We start from the raw sequence: 27876 nt of genomic DNA on the forward strand, positions 1-27876 counted from the left end.
TTGCTCCATTTCGGCGTCAAAAATAGTTTGAAGCAAGTCACATGCGCCGCTGAGCATCTCCAACCACAGCAGTGATTTGTTTATGAATGAACGTGCATTTTTAAACGAATCTAGTGAGTCGATGATTCAATTTCCCATTCATAAAGACAGTCACTTGCTTTATTCCTGAATGAATCAGCTGTTCGAACGAATCAAATGAATGAATGATTCAGTAATTAAATCAGTGACTTGCCGTCACCTACTGGGAGTTTTAGTTTCATTTTTAAAGTATATTTTCAGTTATTTAAATCATTTCATATTTCTGTATTCAAAATGTTATATTTAAAACATTAATCTCAACATGAATTTATGAATTTGATTGCACTCATGCCACCTCTGAGCCTCATTTAACACATGAAAATACAACTACAAGCCACTTTTGTGTTCTTCTGTGCCACATCTGTAGTACAAATTAATGTTGTTAATACTGATTTTATTTGATTGGTAACTCATTCTACTTGTTCTTATTCTGTTGTTTTAATTAATTTTTTTTTTAAAAATTGACAAAAGATGACATACTTTTAATAAAGTTAGGAAAAGGCCATTACAAAGGTAAAAACTAAATTCCCCTGTAAATCATTTTAAGGAGTCAAATATCACCTTGTAATGGGAAGGCTAATTTTTGATTAGATTTTTTTATTATTCATTAGAAGGTGCTCCTTAAAAGAAAAGTAAGCACAGAGTCCTGGTGATGTTTTTACCAGCTGTTTGGACTCTCATTCTGACGGCACCCATTCGCTGCAGAGGATCCATTGGTAAGCAAGAGATGCAATGATGAATAAACAAACTCATCTATATCTTGGATGGTCTAAAGTCAACTCACTACAAGCAAACCACTGTATACTGTCACAGCAAACTTAATAAAGGCCAATTAACTCATTCAGGTGCTTCACCTGCAAGTGGGGATCACAATCGCTCTCTCAGGTCACGTTCAGCACCTCTCTTCGATTACACCGCCTGTTTGATTTAATAAATTATTTCCCAATGATATTTATTGATCGTCTTACATTGAGTCGACGTCCTTTTCCTCCTGTCAGAGCGAGCGCTAAACGATTTCAGGTGACTCGACAGTCTGGATACGTCTGGAGGTTCAGCTGGATGATTGTCTCGAGGCGTCTTCAGGAGCCAGAAAGAGATTAAAGTCAGACTCACAAGGCTGCACATCAGTGACTTCGGCCATCTCACTCTGAGAGAAACACACACACACACTCTTGCATTTGTGGTTTACGGGGACTCTCCATAGGCGTAATGGTTTTTATACTGTACAAACCCTATTTTCTATCGCCCTACACCTAAACCTAGCCCTCACAGGAGACTGTGCACACTTTTTGAATTTCATAGAACACTGTTTAGTATGTTTTTTAAGCTTTTTAAGCTTTTGTTTTACGGGGACACAGGAAGTGTCCTCATAAACCATGTTTACGTTGTAGTACCCATGTCATTATACACATTTGTGTCCTCATAAACCACAAATGCCGGAACATAGTATCAGGTGAGAGTGCATAATAACAACATCAGAACAAAGTATTAATAATAGTTTTATATCCCTTTAAAATCTCAATTTTTTTCTCCTAGATAGAAATGAGATTCAATGTAGACTTGATCTCAAATGTCTCAAATCCTCACCTATTTGTCGTCATCTTACATTTCTCTCTTCTTGTAAAGAATCTAGAGTGACAAATGTGCACATAGATCCGTTTTGGCATTATGAGTGTTACCATAGAAACAAATAATTTCCAAGGCTTTGTGGTTTCTGGAAGTGACAGCACCTAATTACTGACAGAAGTCATACACACTTACATAACATACACTATTTTTAAACATTTCTGAAAGACAGAAACTATTTAAAATACAGTAAAAAATGTGAAATATTATTCCAATTTCAAATATCTGTTTTCTTTGTGAATATCTGTTAAACTGTAATTTATTTCTGTGATCAAAGCTGAATTTTCAGCATCATTACTCCAGTCTTCAGTGTCACATGATACTTCAGAAAACATACTAATATGCTGATTTGCTGCTCAACAAACATTTCTGATCATCATCAATGTTGAAAACAGTTGTGCTGCCCGATATTTTGCATAAACTGTGACACATTTTATTTTTTAGGATTCACAGATGAATAGAAAGTTCAAAAAGAAAAGCATTTATTTAAAAAAGCAATCTTCTGTAACATTATAAATGTCTTTACTGTCACTTTTGATCAATTTAATGCATCCCCTTCATTAATAAAATTATTAAAAACTCTAGAACAGTAGTGTAAAATACTTAGAATGGCATGATCTAAACATGACGCATCTGCAGCTCAAAGCCATGAAAACAAACTCAAGGACACTTTGAGCAAAAAAAAACATTAAAGTGACATTTAGAAACACTCCTGCACGCTTCTCAAGCGCATCTGTCATCTCACTCCGCTCCTACAGACTCCCGTCTGACTGACAGCTGGTGGAGACGGATTCAATTGGTGAGCTTATCAATACAGAGGGACTGACTGTGTGGTGTGAAATGAGCTATCGATTACAGACCCAGAGGACACAACAGTGCCCCGACGGGAGCCAGAGATGGAGAGATAACAGAAAGACAGAAGGAAAAGCATCGGGTGATGACAGGCAATAACAGCTCAGATGTGGTGGATCTGTTGTGTTTTATAGGGATGGAGTGTCTTACAGATGCTCGAGTGTGTTTACAGACGAATTTTTCATCTGAAGAACAGAGACTTCCTGTCTTCAAGGCTGAACCTGTCAAAAACAAAAATCAAAAGAAATAAAAAAATTAAATATTCATCAATTATATGACATTAAAAAGAATATTGGAGAAATTTGCAAAAAAATCTGTATTTGTTTCTAAAAAAAAAAGAAAAAGAAATTCTAATGCACAATATTTTTTGTTTTGGTTTTACGGTGACACGTAGATATGCAACATAAGGGATATTTTCATTGCTTCATCACAGATCAAGCATTTTTTGAGCATCTGTATAAAACTGTATGTGACTAAATTAATATCCGATCTAAAAACACACAATGCTTACAATAATAATTTCTGCTTTTCTACACCATAAATACGACGGCTTAAACAGCTTAGTGCCCAGTTAAAAAATAAAATCTAAGATTACGAGATTAAAGTTGTAATATTTCGAGAACAGTCCAAATATGAGAATAAAGTTGAAATACTTTGAGAATAAAGTCCATATACTATGAGAAAAATACTACGACTTCATTCTAGAAACATTTCAACTATTCTCATAATTTCGACTTTATTCTGAAAGTATTTCGGCTTTATCCTCGTAGTACTGCGACTTTATTCTCGTAGTATTGCGACTTCATCCTCATTGCATTTCAGCTTTACCGTATAAGTATTTCGGCTTTATTGTAGTATTTCAACTTTATCCTCGAAGTATTTTGACTTTATTCTTGTAGTATTTCAACTTTTATCCTTGTAGTATTTTGACTTTACCCTCAAAGTATTTCGGCTTTATTCTTGTATTTTTTTTTTTTTTTTTTTTTTAACTTTTATCCTCATAGTATTTTGACTATTCTTGTAGTATTTCAACTTCTATCCTTGTAGTATTTCGACTACATCCTCATAGTATTTCGGCTTTATCGTCCAAGTATTTCGACTTTATTCTTGTAGTACTTCAACTTTTATCGTTGTAGTATTTCGACTTTATCCTCGTAGTATTTTGGCTTTATCGTCTAAGTATTTCGACTTTATTCTCGTAGTATTTCAACCTTTTCCTTGTAGTATTTCGACTTTATCCTCAAAGTATTTTGACTTTATTCTTGTAGTTTTTTTTTTAACTTTTATTCTTGTAGTATTTCAACTTTTATCCTCGAAGTATTTCAACTTTATTCTTGTAGTATTTCGACTTTATCCTCGAAGTATTTCGACTTTATCCTCGAAGTATTTCGACTTTATTCTTGTAGTATTTCGACTTTATTCTTGTAGTATTTCGACTTTATCCTCGAAGTATTTCGACTTTATTCTTGTAGTATATCGACTTTATCCTCGTAGTATTTCAACTTTATTCTTGTAGTATTTCGACTTTATCTTCCAAATATTTCAACTTTATCCTCCAAATATTTTGACTTTATCCTCCAAATATTTTGACTCTATTCTTGTAGCATTTGAACTTAATTCTTGAAATATTACCACTTCATTCTCTAAACATTTCAACTTTATTCTCGAAATGTTTAAACTTTATTCTCATAACATTTCGACTTTATTCTCAAAATCTTAGCTCTTTTTTTATTTTTTAACATGGCACTAAAATGCCATCGTAAATAAGTGACAAGCACTGCACCAAGTTGACCACAGATTTTCAATGTCAATGTTAAAGATGCACATCCTTTTTTTCTATATGCAAAATATTTCTTTTGGTTTTGGGTTGTAAATATAAGACACACTTCCAGAATAAAAGGTACAAAAGCTGTCACTTTTGAAAGGGTTCCGCCCCAGTGAAGGCTTTTGTACCTTACCTTCTGAGACACTCTGTAGAACATCGCACATCCGGAAAAGCCACAACGTGCACCATATTTTATGCAGACAGCGAAAAGTTCACAGAGCAATCCCATCTCAAATTATTAAACAAGTCCAAACACAAGACATCCATTGGCATTCGTCACCCCGATGGCCTTCGGATTCGTGCTGCCTGTAAACAGACCGCTACGGATGCCCTGAAACAGAAGCCAGGCTGAAGTACAAGCAGTGAAAAGCGCACATATCGACGGAGCAATTTGCAGAGAGATTGTAGGGCGGTCTCGAGGGGCCGGCATGTATTAATTACCATCTCTTCATCTGTGGCCTGCCGTGCGCCCCGTGTGAGGCGCGTCCATGAATCAGAACGCTGTCAGGACGGTTAATGCTCGTAATTGACTGGTTGATAAGAGTCCTGAGCTCTCACGCTCTGCTTGCATCTGACGCAAAGCCACTCCGATACGCTGATGAACTTAATATGCACGCCAGCGACTCCGGAGAGATTTAGCCGGCCGACAAGGTCGCAGAGAGTAGCTCAGCCTGCACAAAATCCCCTCACACACACATACGCATACACACATCAAAGGGCACTTTGAAGGGACAAAGACATGTCAGCTGAACTGGGATTGGGGCCGATTCTAGCGAGCGACTTCAGAACTGATATATGACAAATGCTCGACTCCGATGAGCTCCACATAAAGGGATTAGAGACGCTTCGTGCTGTAAGATGATGATTAAGTCATTTCAAAGTCAAAGCAATTCAGAAGTTATTAGTAAAAATAAATATTCATGTCATTATCAGAGCAGTATTAAGAATTTAGCCCTTTACTTTCATGCATACAATGTCTAATCCGATATTTCATCTTTTCTAGGAGGAACTGGTTTGGAATGGAACACCACATGCTATTTTTGAAAATTAGTAGTATGCAGTGCACAGTATGCAAATTTTTGTATACAGAAATGTGCATTTGCCAAAATGTGCAGCAAACAATATGCATACTGTAGCATGAAGCATATAATATGCACAGCATGCAAGCTTTCAGTATGCATATAGACTAATGCTCATGTATGAACTTGCCAAAAAAAATACAGGGATCAGTATGTATACTTCCGTGTAAAGTATACATACTGTGCACAACATCCAATTTTCAGTATGAACAGACTAATGTGCATATATTTACAAGCAAACAAAATGTATACTGTGGTAAAGTAAATATACTGGTCACAGTATGGATAGACTAATGTTCATAATATGCCAAAATATGTAGCGAACAATATGTATACAGTATATATTTCATGCACAGTATACAATTTTTCAGTATGCATAGACTAAAGTGCATGTTTTTGCCAGAAAATGCAGCAAATAATATGTATATTGCAGTATAAAATGTACCATGCACAGTATTCAGTTTTTCAGTATGCACAGACTAATGTGCATGTAATGTGCAATATACATACTGCACATATAAAGTGCACAATATGCAACTGTTTTCTACATGTATGTATATTTCGTACACAGTACGAAAGTGTGACTGAATTTGCTCAGAAAAAGGGCATTTTAAATTAAAAAAAGCATTAAAATTGCAAAAGGAGATTCTAAAATTCCTGAGATCATAACTAGATGCCACTCACAGAGTGTTATGAGAATATTGTAGCATTGAATTTATGTATTTGGCAGCCACTTTTATCCAAAGTGGCTTGCATTGCATTTAACAATTTATGCCATGACCTTAGTGTTGATAGCGAGTTGGATGCATGCTGCTACTCGTTGCATACTGTTTTTTTCTACATATTATTAAAAAATATATATGTTTAGTAGGCAGTGTATGCTGTACAGTATGCAGTGAGCAGTATGTTAGTGTTGCATTTTTGACACATACTTAGCTGAACATCCTCACACAAGACAATTGGCTCACTGAGAGGTTTCCATCCCGGCCTTACTGGATCTAATATTCTGTGACCAGCAGCGCTCATATAACTTCTGTTTCACCTAGAGCAAGAGATGAGCAAAATAAATAAGAGCAAAACTAAACAATAACAGCAGAAAGAGGTGCATCAAAGAGAGGCTGTTCTCCAGAAGGCTACGTGAAGAGGAAATTAGAGTCATCTGAACAGCTCTCAGGAAATGTGAAGGGTGTTCAGATGATATAGAAACACAGCACATGTGCTCTGAAATCAACAGCTCCTCTGAATTATAAACAATATATGTATATATATATATAGAGAGAGAGAGAGAGAGAGTTAGTTTTGCACAGGCAAGTGTCATTCATATTTTCTTCAGAAAATAAAGATTTATATTCTACAGTATGTGAAACCTCATGATGGGATGCGGGTCAGACTGTAAATGTCACTGCATGATCTGTCCGACAGGTAATAACATCATTACATTTATTTTACCGCAGGCCTGTGGGTCTGAATCACGTCGCACATAAAGTCGAGACTCGTCTGCTTAACATTCTTTGTGCCAATAATATTCTTTGCGCACAGCGGGCTGAAGAGCGCCCGGCGAGGTGCCTGACAATGTAATCTATGATTTTGAGCAAATCCACTGATGGCAACACGACCAAACTCCCACCGGTCCAGATGCAATTTAAAATCTGCCAACCAAAGTCAAACAGTCAGGAGCCCACTTCAAAATGTTTAACGCCCTGATTTCCCCACTTACTGCGCGTGCGCGGCTGCTGTAGACGCATTCGTAAAAGAGTCACGTCGTCCGTGCGTTCAACCTCATGTAGCGGGTGCTGAGAATCGCTCCAGCACTGCTGTGAACTTTCAAACACCCGCAAGACTGTTTCATCAGTCCACCGCTGCTGTGTGTGTGGCACATTCATCTAGATATATACAGGACATAAAGACTGTTCCATCCGAGAGTTTTATTGCTGTTCGGGCATGTGAATAAAACTGTATTTATGACTAAAGTAATATCTGATCTTAAAACACTCCGTGTAAGATCAAGACATCAGCATTAAAGGAATAGTTTATTCAAATGTGCTGAAAATGTGCTCACCCTCAGGGCATCCAAGATGTAGATGAGTTTGCTGATTCATCAGATTTGGAGAAATGTGTCATTCCATCACTTGCTTACCTCTGTAGTGAATGGGTGCCGTCAGAGTGAGAGTCCAAACAGCTGATAAAAACATCACAATAATCCAGAAGTAATCCACACCACTCCAGTCCATCAGTTAACAAAAGACAAAAGCTGCATGTTTGTAAGAAACTAATACATAATTAAGATATTTTTAACTTTAAAATGGCTAAAACAGGAGTCCATAATCCATAACGCTCCATCCAATTTTCTGTTGTCTTTCACATCAAAATCCTCCCACATATTTGTTTAAAGCAGTTTTGTCTTGTAAACAGTGGTTGATTTGGTCAGATTTCTCTCCTGATTCAGACCAGACCACTTTTTCACTGGAGGAAGCGTTATTATGGATTATAGACTTGTATTTTAGTTGAAAAACATCTTGATGGATTTATTTCAGCTTTTGTCTTCTCAAGATGTTAATTGATGGACTGGAGTGGTGTGGATTACTTGTGAATTATTATGTTTTTATCAGCTGTTTAAACTCATTCTGACGGCACCCATTCACTGCACAGAATCCATTGGTGAGCAAGTTATGGAATGCTGAATTTTAAGCACATTTTTCCATCTTTGTATGTATGGACTGTTCCTTCAATAATATGAAAATAAAATCCTAATTTCTTAAACAGAAATGCATTAGTGCAAAAACAGACTTTGCATGGGATATTTGAGGGTTATAAACCTAAAAACAAAGGTGTTTAACCCTTGTGCAATCTTATGGATATTTTTGTCCTTTTTAGCTTTTTTTTTTTTTTTTTTTTTTTTTTTTTTATCATTTTGCCTGTGTTAATGCCAACTGCATACATTTTGGCACAGGTGTGTATTTTTATTGGAATTTTAATATTTCACCCTCATTTCATTCAATAGATCTATTTTACACTAGGTACAAAAAGTGTTCCTCTCAGGACCTTAAGGACAAAAATGTCCTCATTGAAACCCATTAAAACTGCAATTTTTAATCCTAAAACCATCTAAGACTGATGCAATATTTGTTAATACACTTTCATTCTGTTGGCAAGGCTTCAAAATGAAAATTTTTACTATTTTTTACTAGATGGTGCCATTTTCTCAAGATTGGCAAATACTCGCTTCATTCATGTTTTCTGCTTATGCATATTGTAGTATATTATAGAGTCAATTGGATAAATTATGCAGCTATAATTGTGAGTGTATGTTGGTATGGATGTCAGAGTGTGGTTTGTATGTATGTCCTAAATAAAATGTTTGTGTGTGCACACATGTAATGTCTGAGAGAGAGAAATTATACTGTACTGCGAATCACAAATCCCACCGCTGTGTATGCCAGCGGAGTTTTGCTGGAATCTAATAGAAAAACTACTGCACCCAAACAAAATCTTACTAAAAGCTAATTTTTTGAGATATCAACCTCAAATTTGGAACACAACTTGTTTAGATTTATGGCTTTAGTTTTCTATCAGTTTTTGAGTTCAAAATGTTTCATAAAATATAGATTTCATATAAAATGCTCATAAAGCATTTTCATAAACTTAAACCTTTAACTTTTTTGGTTAAAATTTTTTTTTGTTCAACTTTTTTTTTTTTTTTTTAACTTCAACAATAATCTGCCAAGGATCTTATTTAAAATGTAACTTCCAATTTTTATGTGTTTTTTTAACATGGACATTTTTGTCCTTCATAAACCTGTGTGTAACTTTTTTAAGGGTCAAATTAGAAGGGCAGAGACTAAATTTGATCAGCCTTTCAAATATCAAATATTTGATATCCACATTTGATACTAAAATCATTCTATTTCCGATGCATTAGGAAATAAAGTGGCTGGAGAAGCTGTGAAAGAGTAAATAATCAATTCAAGTCATTACAATCAGCAGTCTTGTTTTCTGTCGGCTGTACTACGCAAAAACCAATAATCAACTTTCAATCATGTAATACAATGTTTCCTTTAATCTATACTGCCTTTGTGCATTAAAAAAAAGTGCATAAACATATCTTGTCGATTCTGATGTGATGCAACAGGGAAACTCCGCCTCTGATCTTTACGAAGTGCCGTTATTGAGATTCAGAGCGTGTTGAGGTTTAATCTGTGAATCTGGAGCAGGTAAACAGACCCGAGGCTGTAATTTCTATATCAGCAGGGGAAGATTTTTTAGAGTCTTTTGATTTCATTCTTGGCTTACCGTTTAATGGATGTCTGTGTGTGGGTGTTTCTGTGGAACAAGACGTGCGCAAACACACACTGTTCATTCACTGCTGACAAACCCTAAACACACACACACTGGATCGGTTCCAAAACCCAGTGAGCGTCTCACAGTATACTGCTTTCCAAGGGGCCGTTCACACAGGATGTGTTCTTGCGTTTTTAAACAGCTAAACGCAGCACAGCGGAATGGAAAGACCGCAGGTGTCTTGGGATACTTTTTTCAACCCCCAAAGTTTAACTTCTTGTAACCTGGCATGGTTACAAAAACACTGGAGAAAAAAAAAAAAAAAAAAAAAAAAAAAAAAAAACAACCACCACCAGCTAAATGCATTGCAATTTTACACTGCAAATAAAAAAAAAAATGTATGCAACAACACAAATACAAAGCAAATACAGGTAGCATCATAAACACTGTTGCTCATGTGAAGCTAGCGTATTTCTCTACATTTTGACGATATTCGATATATCTATTCGAAACATCTATATTTTTGCATTGACTCTTGAAAAAAAAAAAAATGTAAAAACAAAATTCTGCAGGTTTTATGAAGGTGAATGCAAGACTTTAAGACCAAGTAAAAAAATAAATTAATTAATTAAGGAATAAATTGATGGGAACAATTCATCAATATGTTCTTTAAATGTAAATTTCACACAATGAGTTGTATTAGCAACACTTTTTAGTTTTGAAAATAATTAATTACCAAAAAAAAAGGCTTGAAGACTTTCTCCTAAAGACTAGAACATGGAAGTAACTTTTCTTCTGATAACATTGCAAAAAGGCGATGTTCTTCAGTGCTTTAGGTCTTGTTTTACAGTGAAAATATCTGAAGATTCTTAAATCAAGATACATTTTCTTAAAAAACAAACTGACAGAAGATAAAAAGTTGTTCTCTGTTAAACTGATCAAATTGAAGGGAGTTTATGATTAAAAGAAGTGTATCTTCCAACGGGCTCAGAAAAATCAATTTAATTAAAAGAGAAAAAATTTTATTTCTCATTGACAGACATTTGTTCTCAAGCATGAATTCACTTCATTGTTGAATTTCTCAGAAAGCAAGATTTTCTCATTTTGTGTCTCATGTTAATGTATCTTGATTTAAGGATGTTTCAATAATTATATTGGAACACAAAAGAAGTTGCACATTTTTTGCAGTTCATGCAACATTTAATGTCATGACTTTCCATTTAAGACCTTCTGCTCTAAATTTAAAACCTTAAATAGTGGAATTGTGAATTAAAACTTTTTAAGACTGCTGTTATGAAGTACAAACAAACAGTTTACTACAAAATTAGTTAAAAATAAAAATAATAATAATAATAATAATAATAATAATAATGCAGACATAGTGGTCACTAAGTCTTTTTTTTAATTATTTACATAAAAAAACAAAAAAAAAAAAAAAGAAAAGTCCAATCTTCGTAAAAAGTGACAAAGCGAGTGGCAAAAAAAGAACACATGAAGCAAGCAACATGACATAACTGGCTGATCTATTAGTTTGCATGCAAGTCTTAACGCACATACTGAATCTATTTCGACATACAGTATAAACATTTTTGAGGTTATCACAAATATCGCTTTCAATCATGCATTTAAATCATGCTGTCAACCCAGAAACTTTGCAGTGACTGTTTGACACACTTTCACAGAAACGCACAGAAGCATCACACTGTATCGCCCAGTCACTATGACGCGCACAGGAGACTTGATTCTGCTTGGTGAAAATTAGGCTTCTTATCTTTTAGAACAACCTAAAAGTCTGGAGAGCAGCTATGACACCTTAAAATGCTGTCTAGATAGGCTGCGCACTAGGTGTCACTAACAGAAATGCATTTGTGAGCTGACAGTCATTTCAGAGTCGATCTCACACGTCTGAGGACTGAGAGATTATTGAGTGTCTGTGACTTTCCATCATTCTGGCTGTTCCAATAACACCAGACAAACTTCACTCAATTTCCATAAACACACACTCACTCACCCGAGTGACTCACTTAACACACAAACCTGCTCATTCTCTCTCTATTTCGCCTTACAATGACGTACTAATGTGTAGTGATAGTATCAGATGGTAAAACCATGCTACTTTGATATAAACCATAGTACTTAAAAATTAGCAAAATGGTACAATGTTTAAAAAATGAATCTCAAAAGCTGTCAGGTTATATCCAGGTCACATTTTACAACTAAATAAAACGATAATAAAACTCATAAACAGTAAGTAAAAAACAGGCTTAATTTTTAAATCAAAACATAAGCTTAAAAATATCATTTCTTTTTTGGGTGAAGATTTAGAGATCAAATATGGTTTGAGCATGTTCTCTTGTGAGATTAAACCACCCCAAAAAAGTTTTTTAATATCTTCAAGCTATCTATTTCTCCTCATGTTCTTTTCAATGACACACCCTCTCCTCGTCTCCTAAAATCCCTCTTTGCAGTCTGTGAATTTTAATGATGTTTCTGTGACGTTAAATATTGACCTAAATCTTCAACCAGCAGCTGAAATATGAATCAGAGCAGAAGCTTCAGTTCCTTCAAACTCCAGCGGTCTGGAGAAATAAAGTTTTGTTCTGACAAACCGCACTAAATCTTTCAATGTCACCCGAACTTCTCTTCTAACAGCCATACACAAACTACCAGAGAATGAAGAGCTATATATAATTATAAAGCGTTGTACATTATATATTGGGTGGTTCTATACTAACTGCCCTACATGAAATGCATATTAAAAACATTTGAGACTTATTATTAATTTAATGCTACACAGACAGGACTATTATAACATATTTCAAAGCTTTTTTTTTTTTTTTTTCCAAGGAATTACAGGGTTCATACAGATACTATAAAATGAAATTCCAGGACTTTCAAGGACTTTTCAAGCACTACTTGATTTTCAAGGACTTGACTATCCGCACTAACCAGAGTTTAACCATGGTATTTGTAGTAAAACTGTGGTTTATTATGGTAATACCGCAGTTAATTTTCTAAAGGATTTGTGTATGAGTATACTTTCATTCCTTTTTATTCGTTTTGTTTTTTTTTAACTGTACTGCCTTAATGATTTGATGTTTCTACTGTTTAATAAAAAAGAATTTAGAAAAAAGATTTGCGAACCCGCTCCGAAGAGTCGAACTGAATCAAATGATTTATGATCCACACTCTGAAGATTCAATCTGAATCAAAAGATTCGCGAACCAGCACCGAAGTCTCGATCTGAATCAAAAGATTTGGGATCCACGCTTCAAAGTTCCAATCTGAATCAAATGATTCACTATCCGAAGCCCCAATGAATAATGATTCATGAGCCATCATTTCAGATCAGAACTCAGAGCGTGGATCGAGAATCAAAATGATTCACAAACCCACTTTGAAGTTCCGATCTGAATCTAATTATTTGCGATGTGCAAAGTTCCGATCTAAATCAAAAGGTACATGCTTATTGAAAAAAAAGAAACACTTCTTTCAAAGATACATTGCATTTTAATTATTCAAGCACTTTTCCAGTACCTCAGGAATACTGCTCTTCAGGAATACTGCTATTTTCAAGGCCTTAAATTTGAAAGTCAAATTCAAGTTCTTAAAGGAACACTCCACTTTTTTTTTGAAAATAGGCTCATTGTCCACCTCCCCTAGAGTTAAACACTTAAGTTTTACCGTTTTCGAATCCATTCAGCCGATCTCCGGGTCTGGCAGTAGCACTTTTAGCATAGCTTAGCATAGATCATTGAATCTGATTAGACCGATAGCATTTCGCTCTAAAATGACCATATATAATGACGATATGTTTCCTATTTAAAACTTAACTCTTCTGTAGTTACATCATGTACTAAGACCGACGAAAAATGAAAAGTTGTGATTTTCTAGGCTGATATGGCTAGGAACTATACTCTCATTCCAGCGTAGTAATCAAGAAACTTTGCTGCTGTACCATGGGTGCAACAGACGCAACGATATTACGCAGCGCATGACCGTGACCGGCACTAAGTTTGTGTAGATGCAAAATTGCAGCCGGCAGAAATGAAATCAGAAATGTTTGTTGAGCATATTAGAATGATTTCTGAAGAATCATGTGACACTGAAGACTGGAGTAATGATGCTGAAAATTTAGTTTGATCACAAAAATAAATTACATTTTTACAGATATTCACACAGAAAACAGTTATTTTAAATTGTAAAAATATTTAACTGTTTTTACTGTATTTTTGATTAAATACAGCCTTGGTGAGCAGAAGAGACCTTTTTAAAAACATTTATTTGTAATGCTCAGCTGGAAAGTCTACTACACACTGTGCAATCATACTATGCACTATATACTATGCAATTTTAGAAGGCACGTATCATCTCAAAATAGCATGCCAACATTTTTTTTTTTACTATTTCTTCAAAGTATAAGCCATTCCTAGCTGTCAAATGCAGATAATGTGATGCTGCCTGCTTTATCAAAACAGCCAAAGAGTAAACAAAAATAATTGATATAATTTATCCACAACAAGACTTCGTAATCGTCTCCTCAGGTGAATTTTGCTCACACAATCCAAAAATCAACACAGTTTTGCTTGCATCTGCTGGCAATGTAAACACTTAAGGAGCATCTAGTGCTGCAAAGGCAAAAAATAGCAGCTACGCCTTGATTTTTGTCCTCCAGCATAATAATTATGCCGCCTACCTTTCAGAACACCATCGGGAGACTGTCTACGGTGCCTTAAAATACTGTCTAGGTAGTCAGCTTGCTAGATTTATAAACAGAGCCTCTATAATAAAAGCACACACCGGTTTCTGTAAATCAGCTGAAATATGGAGGCTTTCCTGTTCGAAATGTCTAAAATATCTATTCATTCTCTCACACTGTGCACGTCAGTCACAGTCGAACCTGAAGTGACACACACACACACACCTCTATGAGCTCTCAGAAGTCAGTTTATAAAGAGCGCTGCTGGAGACGTTGCCATGGTTACATTGATGTACTGTATTCCAGTAGTTGAAACACCTTGATAAAAATTTCAACAGGAAACTCAGGGAACTTTTCTTTTCGGAATCAACTCCAGGGAACGTAGCTGAGCATATTTGTACACCGCCAGCATTTATTCTGTCTGTCCGCCTGAGTTTGAGTGCGTGTCTGAAAACATAGTTTGCATCCTACTCAAACATGTGTGTGTGTGTGTGTATGTGTGTGTGATGGACAGGCTGTTATACTAAAGCAGACATATGAACACACGTCTGCCTGAGGCTCAGCCATGCACCCAAACATGCAAGATTTTCATTTGAACCACAATATTTTTACATCTTTTAAAGAAAATATGAGCGATGTTCGCCTGTGCACAACTCACCAGCATGATGCTAGGGCATTCTGGGTGATTTATCGTATCTCTGTGATCTTCTGGTCTGTAGATGGGACTGTAGAGGTTCCTCCTTTAATGTGCATCTGTTGGAGTTTTAACCATTTTATGGTTGTAAACGGTGCATCTGATGTCTCAAAGTGTCTGTAAAACAAGCAAAACAAAATGTTGTATTTTAATAAAAGTTAAAATCTCACATCAAGTGTGAGAAACTGACTATGTGAACACCGCTAATTATTTTCGATGTTTCCAACATTAACATTCAAGTGTAATTTGTGTGCTTTCAAGTGCGCTTGGACACTAAAGCTAAATAATTAGTGTTTTTCAATAAAGCATGCATTTGCATCTATAAGGCACAGAAACGTACCTGCAGATCTGATCTAATCTGAGCTCACAGATGCAGGAAATGAGATCCTGAGGAAGTTCAGAATGACTTAAAAGACTGCTGATATAAACAGATGCTACACTCACGTTAAATGGCAGACGTGTGTAATAGAACAGCCTTTCCTCATTCCAAAAAATAAACAGCTTATTATACACTGCAGTCATTATAGAAAAACATCTGGTAGAATCACATCTACACTACCGCTTATGTTAAGTCTCTTCTGCTTACCAAGGCTGCATTTATTTGATCAAAAATACAGTAAAATCTGTAAAATATTTTACTATTTAAAATAACCATTTTCTATGTGAATATATTGTAAAATGTAATTTATTTCTATGATCAAAGCCGAATTTTCAGCATCATTACTCCAGTCTTTAGTGTCACATGATCCTTCAGAAATCATTCTAATATGCTGATTTGCTGCTCAGCAAACATTTCTGATTATTATCAATATTGAAAACAGCTGTGCTGTCCAGTATTTTTGTGGAAACTGTGATATTTTATTTTTCAGGATTCACAGATGAATAGAAAGTTTAAAAGAACAGCATTTATTTAAAGCAGAAATATTTTGTAACATTATAAATGTTATTACTGCCACTTTTGATCAATTTAATGCATCCTTAATTAATAAAAAGTATCAATTTCTAGGTAGCCTAGTATTTTAAATGCAGGCTTGGTGAGCAGAAGAGACTTCTTTAAAAACATTAAAAATCTTACCTTTCAAAAACTTTTGACTGGTAGTGTAGATAATAAAACAATAGATCTAGTGTTAAAAATGAAGACAGCCAGTATTGTGGTTGTCACAATCCTGTAAAATCTCCAAAATAACATGGTAAAAAGTTATTGGGCAAATATTATAGAGTAGTGAAAGCAGAAACGGATCCTGCAGACTCAAATACAAACACATTCACACATTTCTAAGTCTAACTGAAGTGTTGAAATCATGAGAAAGGCCAACATACCACACAAATGTCATGATTGCTTTCACTACAATCAGAAAGTGCCTGGAGAAAGCCATAGAGCCGTACCTCTGCTCCAATCCGGCTCCTTGCCCTTGCCAAAGATCAAGGCGCTTTGCAGCCCATCTGCGCAGTCTTGTGTCCTGGGACGAGATCTGGTTTATTGAGCGCTCAGCTTGTGTCCTTTACGAGGAACAAAAAACAGTGTCATTTCTCACAGTGAATAAAGCGGGACGATACCCAGCACAGACCCGCTGTAGCTTCGCTCGTGTTGGTGTATTTAGAGCATTGAGAGGCCCAGGGCGACGGTAGCCCACTTTCTTACCCTCCACTAAACACTGGCAGCGGCTCAGAAAGGCCTCAAGCACTTTTAAGACTCAAGATCATTTGTTTGGGCTTCAGGTCACTGTTAGCAGAGACACTATTACTGATGATCGCTCAGGTGCACATGAGAGCAGTCGAAACCCCGCTGCGTCTGCGCCTCACCCTGAAATAGATCTGAAATGTACTTCAGACAGATATAACGTAGTGTTCAGAAGTTTGAGGCCAGTAAGATTGAAAAAGAATGTGATACTTTTATTCATCACGGATGCATTCAGTTGATCAAAAGTGACAGTAAAGACAAGTTACAAAGGATTTACATTTCAAATAAATGCTGTTCTTTTAAACTTTCTATTTATCAAAAAAATCCTAAAAAATAAAATACATTAGTTTCCACAAAAATATTGGGCAGTTTTCAACATTGCTAATAATCAGAAATGTTTGTGGAGCAGGAAATCAGCATATTAGAATGATTTCTGAAGGATCGTGTGACACTGAAGACTGGAGTAATGATGCTGAAAATTCAGCTGTGCATCACAGAAATAAATTTCATTTTAACAGATATTCACATTGAAAACAGCTATTTTAAGTGTAAAAATATTTCACTCTTTTACTGTATTTTTGATCAAATAAATGCAGCCTCTGTGAGCAGAAGAGACTTCTTTCAGAAACATTACCATAAAGTATATTTCATAAAGCTGTGAAAATATGAGCGCAATTATGAATTAAGCTGTTCTTAACAAGTTATAGATTTCATTCAGTGGGTAGACCGGGGCAAGTTGTCACATTTTTAATTTTTCAATTTTTTTTTTTTTTTTTTACTATTTTTAATTGTTTTTTGTTAAATGTATCAATTACTCTATTATTTACTGTTAGAATTTATTGACTATACACACACACGTATATGGGTCAAAGACGTTAAGATGTTCAGATCAAAAGAAATTTACAAGTGATTTTGTGTCCATAGACATTAAATTTAAGTAAAGTATCTACTTTTAAGGTTTCAAAAGTTTTTGGAGAATAAAATGTCAAAATTTGGTTGAAATAATGTTACATTGTCATTCAGCGTAACAATATTTATGTCAAAATTCAAACAACATTCTTATTCCGATTTGTACATATTAAAATATATAAAAGAATAAGGGAGCATGTTAAATTTTACTGTTTTAAATTAGTAAAAAAATTCTTACTGACAAACGGGCAAAATCTAGGATAGTGGAACATTTTAAAAATGTAGAATTACAACTAATTAGTATTTGGGGTGAAAGTAATTCATCTTTTGATTTTTGTTGTAAATATGCCTGACAAGATTGTTACACTGAATGACATTTTAGTGGGCATCTTCTGTAAATTAGGGAAAAAATTTGAGATATTTATTTTTTCCTCAGATAAACAAAAACAACAATGCAATTAAATTGAACAGAAAACTTTAAAAAAAAATATATATATATATATATAATTTGAAGTTGCAAACCTCTGATGATTTATGTGTTACTCTGCTTATCCTAAATCTGTTATATTGCACATACCTGTATCTGTATTTTGTATTCATTTATTTCTTTTTATTTTATGTTATTATTATTATTATTATTATTATTGTATGTATTTTACTTTGTTTGATTGCAAGTTTATTATAAGGTGGCCTGGACTTGGGGGACCACTGGGGGGTGGGGGCGGGTGGATGTTTGAAGGGGTTCAGAGGGTCAGACTGAGCTGTTTTTTTTTTTTTTTGTAAAGAAGCAATTGTATACAATTGTATATGACCCTTTCTATGCAAAACCAATAAAAAAATTGATCCCAAAAAAAAAAAAAAAAAAAAAAAAAAAATGTTTTTTTTTTTTAAACAACAATTTAAAGCAGTGCTACACTTATTGTTTTTCAATGCTTAAACCCCTTTTCGTCTTTGACCCATATATATAAGTGACTGTTTATGTGTATTCATGCAAATATTAATTTATTTTCGATTATTTTATGAAAATTAATGGTTGAATTGTTAAATTTTATTTGAATTAAAAAAATAATAAAAAGGTCTCCAAAAAAAAAAAAAAAAAAAAATAAAAATCAGGTTTTGTAAATAATTTAAAAAAAAAACTTCTTGAGAAACACACAAACAAAAAAGGGACAACTAGCCCTGGTCTGTCCTGTACGTATTTAGAAGATACTTCCTTACTTATTACTTATTATAATATATATTTTGATCTACCTACATGGTGTGATAGTCTAATGGAGGTCAGTCTAAACTGAGAGAAGAACTGTCACTGAATGAACGCCGTCCAAATGAGAAGTATCTGTGAAATGGCAAGTAACAGCTGAAACATTCATTGTTCTTGAAGATTTCATAGCCGTCCTGCAGCATAAACCCGTCTGCACCACCTGAGCATTAACATCAGACACTAAAAGCACGTCGCTGACAGCGAGGACTCGTTCTGAGCTGAGAAAGGTCACGCAGAGACGCCATTTCCACTCCTGCAACATCTGAAATACTGTCTCACCCTCCTAACAGAACGTTTAATGAGAGCAGACAGCTGAAAGCTCTTCGGCTGCGCAGTCGGGACACAGTGTCAGTCCGTCTCACCTCCTAATCGCAATGAAATCAGCCATGAAGGAGAGAAAGACACTTCATTCGCCGCTTTAGATGTCTGTCATGATGCAACTCTTGCCACTGGGAAGACCTGTGATATCAGAGGAATAGCAGACATTTTACTACCACCTCCAAAATAATCCTGTAATGTGTTAATATACACACAGAGACCTGGCTTTGGTATTTAGATCCTGTCCTGTTATATTTCAGCAATCACTTTCTGTTTCTCTTACAGCTGGTGGAAATGAGATTAAAGAGAATTCACAGTCAAATTCAGGTCAGATTTGTTGATCTGTAGATTTAATGCTTCCATGTTTCTTCCTTTGCAAACACACCATCATTTACAAAGACCTTATGGAGTTACAGCGTCCTCTAGTGTTTGTCTCTGAACGACTCTCTTGCTCTCTTTGTGCATTAGTGATTTTTACACACATTAATAGTACTACACTTACGCAACAGATGCATTATACATACAGTTAAGTATCTGGTTTGGTTTGTCCTACACTTTTCTCTTTATGCATTAACAATTTATAGTTCAGAAACATGAACATGTCAAGATTGCTTTTTAGATTTTTAACCATTTAACTGATCAGGATAAATCTTTTTATGCAGAAAAACAATGTCACAGAATTCAATTAAATAAATTGATAATACTTACTGATGTTTGCGCTGCTGCATTCCCTCCAAAATTGTCACTTCCTGAACAGGGATGAACAGAAAATGTACTTAATTGCAATCTATCTCTTATCTCCCGTTTTTCTATTTTATGGTATCTATTTGGATGTCTTGATCTTTGTGTAAATCATTAAAAAAATAATAAATAAACAAAAAAAATAATAGTTTTTATCATGTAAAATAGAGTATCTTCCTTTTAAGATATTTTTAGTTTTGTGACTGACTCCCATGCAATTAAATTATTTATTTGATATTTATGTTTATTATTTATATATTTATGTATTTATTTATTTATTATTTAATAAATAAAATGTCATAGTAGTAGAACATAAAATAATAATAATAATAAAAAAACTAAATAAAATATGTAAAATCATTCATAGTTTAACATTAATTTATCTGTCTTCAATTAATATATATATATTGATAATATTTACTAATGTTTGGGCTGCTGCGTTCCTTCCTAACTGGTCGCTTCCTGAAGTAGGATAAAATTCAAAAGAAATTAAAATAATGTTGCAAAGAAAAAATATATCATAATAGTCTTAAAACCGGTTTCCTTTTCTGCAAAATTGAATATCTTATTTTTTTTTACTTCTGATTTTGTAGCAAAATTCAACATGCAAGAGGTAGACATATTTTTTGAATAACTTTTACACTTTAAAATATTTATAAAATAAAAAATATATTTAACACCATATTAGAAGCAAAGGTTATTTACATGGCAGATTTAAAGTAGTAGAAATAAACAAATAAATAAATAAAACTTCAATTAAAACAAATATATTTAGAAAATTAATAATTTTCTTACAACAAATACAAATGTATATATATATATATATATATATATATATATATATATATATATATATATATATATATATATGTATGCATGTATGCATGTATGTATGTGTATATATATATACACATATACATACATACATTTATTTTTTTATCTTACAACAAATATAGCTTTTTCAGTTTGATATTTGATAGAAAACTACATTTTCCCAGAAAGTCTTTTTAAAAATGTCCATTAATGAAATTCCTGAATAAAACCAAAACTTCACTAAATAACACAAAAATACACTAAATAGAGCCAAATCCTCTTGTAATTTCTAATAACTATAGAAACCCCTATAAATCATCATGATTTGACCAAACGCACTTAAACTATTCTAAAACAGAGGCTTATTGATGAAATTTTCACTGTTCACATTCAGTTACACTCATAGTCATTTCTTTTACTGTTGATTCACAATGTTTAATATTCTGGGGTGCATATTTGAGATGCTACTGTAATGCACAGACTTCTGACAGGCAGCCTTCACCTCCTAAACAAATCACACTTCATCCCAGAGAATTAACAGTGTCCTGTAATGGCACGGCTTTATTCTGCTGCACCTGTGCATGGCTGTCAAGAGCATGTGTGTTTGTGTGTGTGACCTACACACGCTCAAGTGCTCTCACACTGCCGTCCTCTCCGTCTGCTCCTCCTCGGGTCTCCTGCTCACCTCCATGCAGGTAAGGCACAGTGTTACTGGGGTCAAAGGTGACGTCCAGTGGCTGGATGTGCTTCTGACTCTATGGATATTTAAGGACTGTTATTGTTTGGACACTGTGAGATACAGATCATTTACACAATGAACAGAAAATAGCATAAAGTAAAATGTAATTTGCAGTGTTTTAACAAATGACTAACTGTAATGGATAAACTGGTCCTTAGATTTACAGGGTTCTTACACTATTTGACTAATTAACGTAAATGACTTTTCCAACTGTTTATTTGGAATTTGTTTTATTACAATTATGCTATGCTCTAAACTATTTAATCAGAAAATGTTCCCAGGCCTGTAAATCACAATTTTAAAACAAATATTTAAGAAAAATTTAATACAAAACTTTTTTACATTTTTAAAAATTAAACTGTAATCTGAAATATTTACCATAGATACTTTCGCATTATGCATGAAGCTTAAACATGGAAATACACTGCTGCGTTTGATCATTATGTTTTTCTGAGATGTTTAATGTGACATTAACTGCGGTGTGACTGTGCTGAGGCTCTGAAAAGATCAAGTATTTTTAGCTTTCTGCCTGTCTGCTTGTCTTGCAATATTTACCTCCGCTGTTTGAGAAGTTTCAGCACACATCTGGATTTCTTTAGAGATTTATGTGGCCACTAGCTTTCAGATTTCACCTTGTTTCTCAGGTGAGCTATGGACGAAAGCACCTTTGAGACATTTGAAGAAGAACTTGGTAAACCACTGCAAGAAGCTCCTCCTCAGAAACCTATCAGACAAGTGCGAACAGGAGGCAGAGCAGGTAAAAATGAGCTCACATAATCTCGCTGAGCAAATACAAACAAGCAGAGCACTGATTTGCGGAGGTGTAAGCATGTTTCTACCCTGTACTTCTGTTTCAAACTCAATTATAAAGCCTCAGGAGTCAAGATGTCTTGGAAACAAAGTGCTCTTTCTAAATTAAGATCAAGGCTGAAAGCATGCACACTATTTGCGGTGTTAAAGTGAACAGTGAGTCTAATAATACATCACAATAACCTTGACAGACACGAGCAACATGACACCAGCCAACAGCTCTCTCTGCAGCTATGGACTATAATGTGACTTGCAGTTTTTGCTATCAAAAACAGTTTTAATAATTTTACTGTGAAAGTGCATGCATGTTTAATATTGTATATAGATCTTTACCATAAATAAGGCTATTTATCCTTACTTTTTTATAGTGCATTGTACCATAAAATCACCTGCATTGTTTGTTAAATCTAACATTTTCAATGCTTAACGTTAACTGATTAACAGGTTAACTAGTGTTTAAATCCATTAACATTAGTGATAATACATCATAGTATTACAGAAATACTATTATAGTTATAATATTTTGAATCAGTTTTTATTTTGGATTTTTTTTTTTAAATGTAGTTGTTAGTAGTTTTAGTTTTTCCCATACATCTTTACAGTTTTTATTAATTTTAGTTATTTTAGTACATCAATTTAAACTAAATTAAAGTGAGAAATGTTGCTTTGGCAACTATATTTAGAAATTAAATTGTTTTTTAATGGTTTTAATTTTGGTTTCAGTTTTAATGATAATAACCCTGTGAGAAACAGGTAAAAAAAAAAAATAGAAAAAATAAAAAATAAATAAATTAAATATACATTACATGTGTGTGTATATATATATATATATATATATATATATATATAAACAGCACATAAAACCCAATAATTATAAAAGTTTTTTTTTTCTGTCTAAAACTAAATCTGGTCCCACTTGATTAAACATATTTTCATTAGAATCCACTTAAAATTGAATTAAAGAGTCCTAAAGGTGTTTTATAAAGCTACAGATTAAAATGTGACTATCATTTAAATAATCAAAAAACATGACTTTAACAATATTAATGTAGTTTTTGTTTTTCTATGTGTCTTTACATTTTTAATTAATTTTTATTTTAATTTTAGTTATTTTAGTACATCAAATTAAACAAAATTAAAGTGAGAAATGTTGCTCTGGCAACTATATTTTACTTCAGTAAATTTAAAGAAATTAAACTGGTTTTTAACAGTTTTAATTTTAGTTTCAGTTTTAATGATAATAACCCTGTAAGAAAAACAGGTAAAAAAGGAAAAAAGAAATAATTAGATATATAAATCTATAAAAATTAATAAATTATATATAAAACAACACACAAAACCCCAAAAATTCTAAAAGTTTTTACACATTTATTTCTGATCAATCTAAAACTATATCTGATAAAATCTTTTCATTAGAATCCACTTAAAACTAAGGAGTCCTAAAGGTGTTTTCTAAAGCTATAGATTATAACTGACCATCATTAAAATTCATAATAATAAAAAAAACATAACTTTAACAATATTACTTTAAAGATGCATGCAATTTCTCCTTGCAAATAGGTTTTTACAGTACATTATAAGCCAGATCTATTCTTACATTGTTGTTTTTGTTAAATGTTTTTGTTAATGTTTTGGGGGGGATTATCAGGTTAACCAGCACTTTTTTTTTTATTAAAATGACTGAGAATGTATTGATTCCTCAGTGAGCTGTTTGTGATGTGCGTCTGATGTGGTGTTGTTGTTATTTACAGAGATGTACGCTCAGAGGAGGGTGCGAGAGGTGAGTCTGATATCACATGACAGCTGGAAATCACGTTGCCACATTCACGGCCTGTTTAAAGCATCACATGCAGGCAAACCATCTGCACATGACCTCCAACACAGACACTTACCGTTCCATTAATAAACCTTCTGTGTCCTACAGGAAGCTCCAATTGTCCAGCAGGTCCCGAAGATGATTCCACGGGAACATCCGGTCTCCAGTGCCAGTATGTTGCCCAAATTGCCTGCAAAACATAATTTCATATTCATTTTATTTCACACTCACTGTAATACTGCAAGATCAATTTTTAATGTTTTTTATTTAGTTAAATGTTTGTTTGCGAGGGAACAATTTAGCGAGAGAATGCAAAAGCATTTTTCCTCCATATAAACCTCTAAACTTCTCTTTTTGATCTAGAGAAGTACATGAAAACTGTCAGAAAATCTCATATTCATCCTTTCTGTCCTCATAAGGTGTAAATGTAGTACTTTGTTTTGTTTGGCAACACATTCTTTATTAACAAAAAAAAAAAAAAAAAAAAAAAAAAACATGGTTAATATGATTAAACCGTGGTAACCACAAATTAACCATGGTTTTCAACTGTTTCATTACAGAAAAAAAAAAAAATGAGAAAATGATTCGCAAACCCGCTCCGAAGTTCCCATCTAAATCAAATGAATCGCGATTCGCGCTCCAAAGTTTCAATCTGAATCAAATGATTCCCGATCCGCTCTCCAAAGTTCCGATCTGAATCAAATGATTTGCGAACACGCTCCGAAGTTCCGATCTAAATCAACGATTCCAGATCCGCACTCCAAAGTCCAATCTTTTGAGATAAAGAATCGGGCACGGATGGCGAATCATTCAATTCGCGAAGTGATTCGCTAACCCGCTCCAAAATCCCTATCAGAATCAAAAGATTTGGGATCCACGCTTCGAAATTCCAATCTAAATCAAATGAATCGCGATCCGCGCAATCTGAATCAAATGATTCCCAATCTGCTCTCTAAAGTTCCGATATGAATCAAATGATTTGCGAACCCGCTCCGAAGTTCCGATCTAAATCAACGATTCCAGATCCGCACTCCAAAGTCCAGTCATCTGAGATAAAGAATCGGGCCCGGATCGCGAATCATTCAATTCGCGAAGTGATTCGCTAAACCGATCAGAATCAAATGATTCGCGATACGCGATTTGAAGTCCCAATCAAATGTTTCGCGATCTGAAGTCCTAAATCAAATGATTCGTAAACTCTAAATCAAATGATTCGCGAGCCCGCTCCGAAGTCCCAGATCTAAAACAAATGATTCACGATTTGAAGTCCCGATCTGAATCAAATGATTGACGATCAGATTGGAGCGCTTCGAAACAGGCCCTGCGTCCCAATGTGCATACTATCAACACTATCTACCCTAAACAGTATTTAATTTTATTAGTATCACATAGAATTTAGGGTGGATAGTACACACACTGGGACGCAAGTAGTGAATTATTTTTTTAAATCATTAGAAGCGATGTCGAAATTCGAAAATGAATGGCTCTCTCAATCCGATCTGGTTTTTGTTAGTGAATCGCTTGAACTGAATGATCGAAGTCAGGCGTTTGAATCAATCGGAGCGTGAATGAATCACTCAATTGATTCGGTTTGTCTGTTCCTCCGCTTTTTGCGTCTTCAGCTTGTTAGTTTAATGATATTAACTGACATAAGCGAGTACGATTTTTGTTTTCCATCATCATGTCTAAACCTCATGTGGATTAAACTGTCACACCTGAACGACTCACCTGTGTTTTATCATCTGTCCAGCAGCGACGTTACGCAAAGCTCTGTCCATCCAGAATCTGACACAGATCGAGACGCCGTGGGAAGGTGTGACGCTGAACAGGTGTTTAATCGCAGCCATAACCATCCTGCTGCTGAGCTCCGGTTTACAAAGAATACACGGCAAGTGTGTTAATTCCAAAAAAAAAAAAACAGGTCCAAACACTGTCAAATCACATCTAAAAACAACAAACTCTAAAATGACTTATGTTTTCTCCTCACGCAGACGCCGTCCGAGGCCGTAAAGACGTCAGTGAAGACCTCATAGCACTAAACGACAGACACACTCTGATTAAAAGAGGAAAAATAACACCACATGAGGTGAGAACAAAAACACAAAGCCTATAATAAAGGTAAAGACGTCGCTTTGGCGAATAAAGTGCTATTTCTCTATGTAAAGGCGCGATGGACATTTTTGACCGTTGCGCTTGTGTCTCGCGCGCAAAAACGCTTCACTTAAATTAAAACCGCTTCACTCTGATTGGTCAATCTGGTAACTGAAACCGGTGCTACTTTCATGTGTCTCGTATAACTCCGCGGACTCGCACTATTTTCTTTCATACAAGCACAATTAGCGTTTAATGCGTTTTAGTTATTTAATAAGGTAACGAAAATGACCTCAAAATACTTGGTATTAATATTGCTGTATTTTATGCATTGCGACTGACTTTTTTACTTAGCTTTATGCTAATATACAGATAAAATTATTTTTAAAAACCTGTTTAAATCAATAATTCATATTAATATCTATTTATTTGATGAGCAACAGTCTAATAATAATAATAATATACAGTTAGTCTGTAATAATTATCCAGTATAAAATTATTAACCACAGGAACACTATGGAAATACGGTATAGATTTAAGCACAAAAACATTATTTCACACATCTGTATGTAAAAAATAGTAATTATTCACATCTGAATTAATACTCTTAGCCGGACACTTCCTTATGGGACACGTTGTTCTGGTGGATTGATGATGATGATGATGATGAAGGTAAATCCAAGAGAGCGGCTCGTGGCAAAGTTTCCAGGAGCCTCAGACACCGGCCCCTTCCAGACCTCAGGCTCCTGAAGAAAAGAGACACGAGATTCACTGAGCGCAGAAGAAGAGGAAAACGAGACGTAGATGAGACTAAAGAGAGACTGACAAAAGACAAAGAGATAAAAAGTCAAGAAGAAGAAGGTCAAGAAAGTGGAAGAAGAGGAGGAGGACATAGAACAGATGAAGAAACCAAAGAAACCAGTGAAAGAGAACAAGCAAAAACCTAAGAAGAAAGAAAGAGTCAGTGATGTATAGATAACAAGTGCAGAAAGAAACAGGGATGATGATGTACATGCTTAAATTGTCATGAAAATAATGCAAAATAATCTTAATGATCCTACAAGGATTCATAGTCTTTAGGAAAATGTGTTTTCTTTTGATTTTAGGGTGAAATATGTTTTTGGCGCTCCCAGATCTTGATGCACTTCTTTAGTCAGTTGATGATAATGTGTATAATTTGGTGCTTCTTGTGTGTTTTTTTTTTGCTTTGTAAAATCTGTATTTTTCATAGAATTGATAGTAACTTGATTTAAACCATAAACCCCTTGAGATTTTAATGGCACTTTTTGCAAATACAACTGCAAGCAAAACTCACATTATATTCTGATGAAGGATTTAAGTTTCAGATGCTACTGAAATCATTGATTACTGTCAGGTGAGATCAAGAGGTTACAGTAACAAGAAGTAGTTTTTTTAGTATTTCAATGTTTCTTTTTAAAATGTTTAATCCAATGCAGTGCACAAGTAAAGCTTCTTAAAAAATATATGTAAATGTTTTGTGTGTTTTTTGAGCTCTTTTGTAAAGTCACAAAATGAAAAGGTCCTCACCTTCAGGCCATCCAAGAT

The 27876-nt window shown here is 34.4% G+C and overlaps 1 protein-coding gene and 1 long non-coding RNA gene across 7 annotated transcripts; one reads left to right on the top strand and one right to left on the bottom strand.

The window, feature by feature from the left end:
- Positions 1 to 2195: 2195 nt before the first annotated feature.
- On the bottom strand, positions 2196 to 26069 carry LOC127175259 (uncharacterized). Of its 5 annotated transcripts, XR_007828966.1 has the most exons (13): positions 25948 to 26069; positions 24296 to 24409; positions 22149 to 22317; positions 21476 to 21609; positions 20009 to 20049; positions 19522 to 19585; positions 19345 to 19441; positions 16774 to 16946; positions 16518 to 16631; positions 15472 to 15518; positions 15096 to 15248; positions 6393 to 6502; positions 2196 to 2777 (listed from the first exon to the last, which is right to left on the bottom strand). It is a non-coding gene; the product is annotated as an uncharacterized LOC127175259 (long non-coding RNA). The 5 variants fall into 5 exon arrangements; XR_007828961.1 differs by lacking the exon at positions 19522 to 19585; XR_007828967.1 differs by lacking the exon at positions 16774 to 16946.
- On the top strand, positions 21456 to 27794 carry LOC127175245 (uncharacterized). 2 transcript variants are annotated; one of them, XM_051126200.1, is made up of 7 exons: positions 21456 to 21549; positions 22238 to 22350; positions 24155 to 24183; positions 24328 to 24391; positions 25970 to 26107; positions 26211 to 26305; positions 26922 to 27794. In XM_051126200.1, exons 2-7 carry the CDS (start codon positions 22245 to 22247, stop codon positions 27255 to 27257), a joined length of 768 nt encoding a protein of 255 aa, XP_050982157.1. In that variant the 5' UTR covers positions 21456 to 21549; positions 22238 to 22244; the 3' UTR covers positions 27258 to 27794. The 2 variants fall into 2 exon arrangements, with proteins under 2 accessions (XP_050982157.1, XP_050982164.1); XM_051126207.1 differs by having other exon boundaries at positions 25973 to 26107.
- Positions 27795 to 27876: the final 82 nt, after the last annotated feature.

Source organism: Labeo rohita, chromosome 2 (assembly GCF_022985175.1).
Source record: "Labeo rohita strain BAU-BD-2019 chromosome 2, IGBB_LRoh.1.0, whole genome shotgun sequence".
Classification (NCBI taxonomy): Eukaryota; Metazoa; Chordata; class Actinopteri; order Cypriniformes; family Cyprinidae; genus Labeo; species Labeo rohita.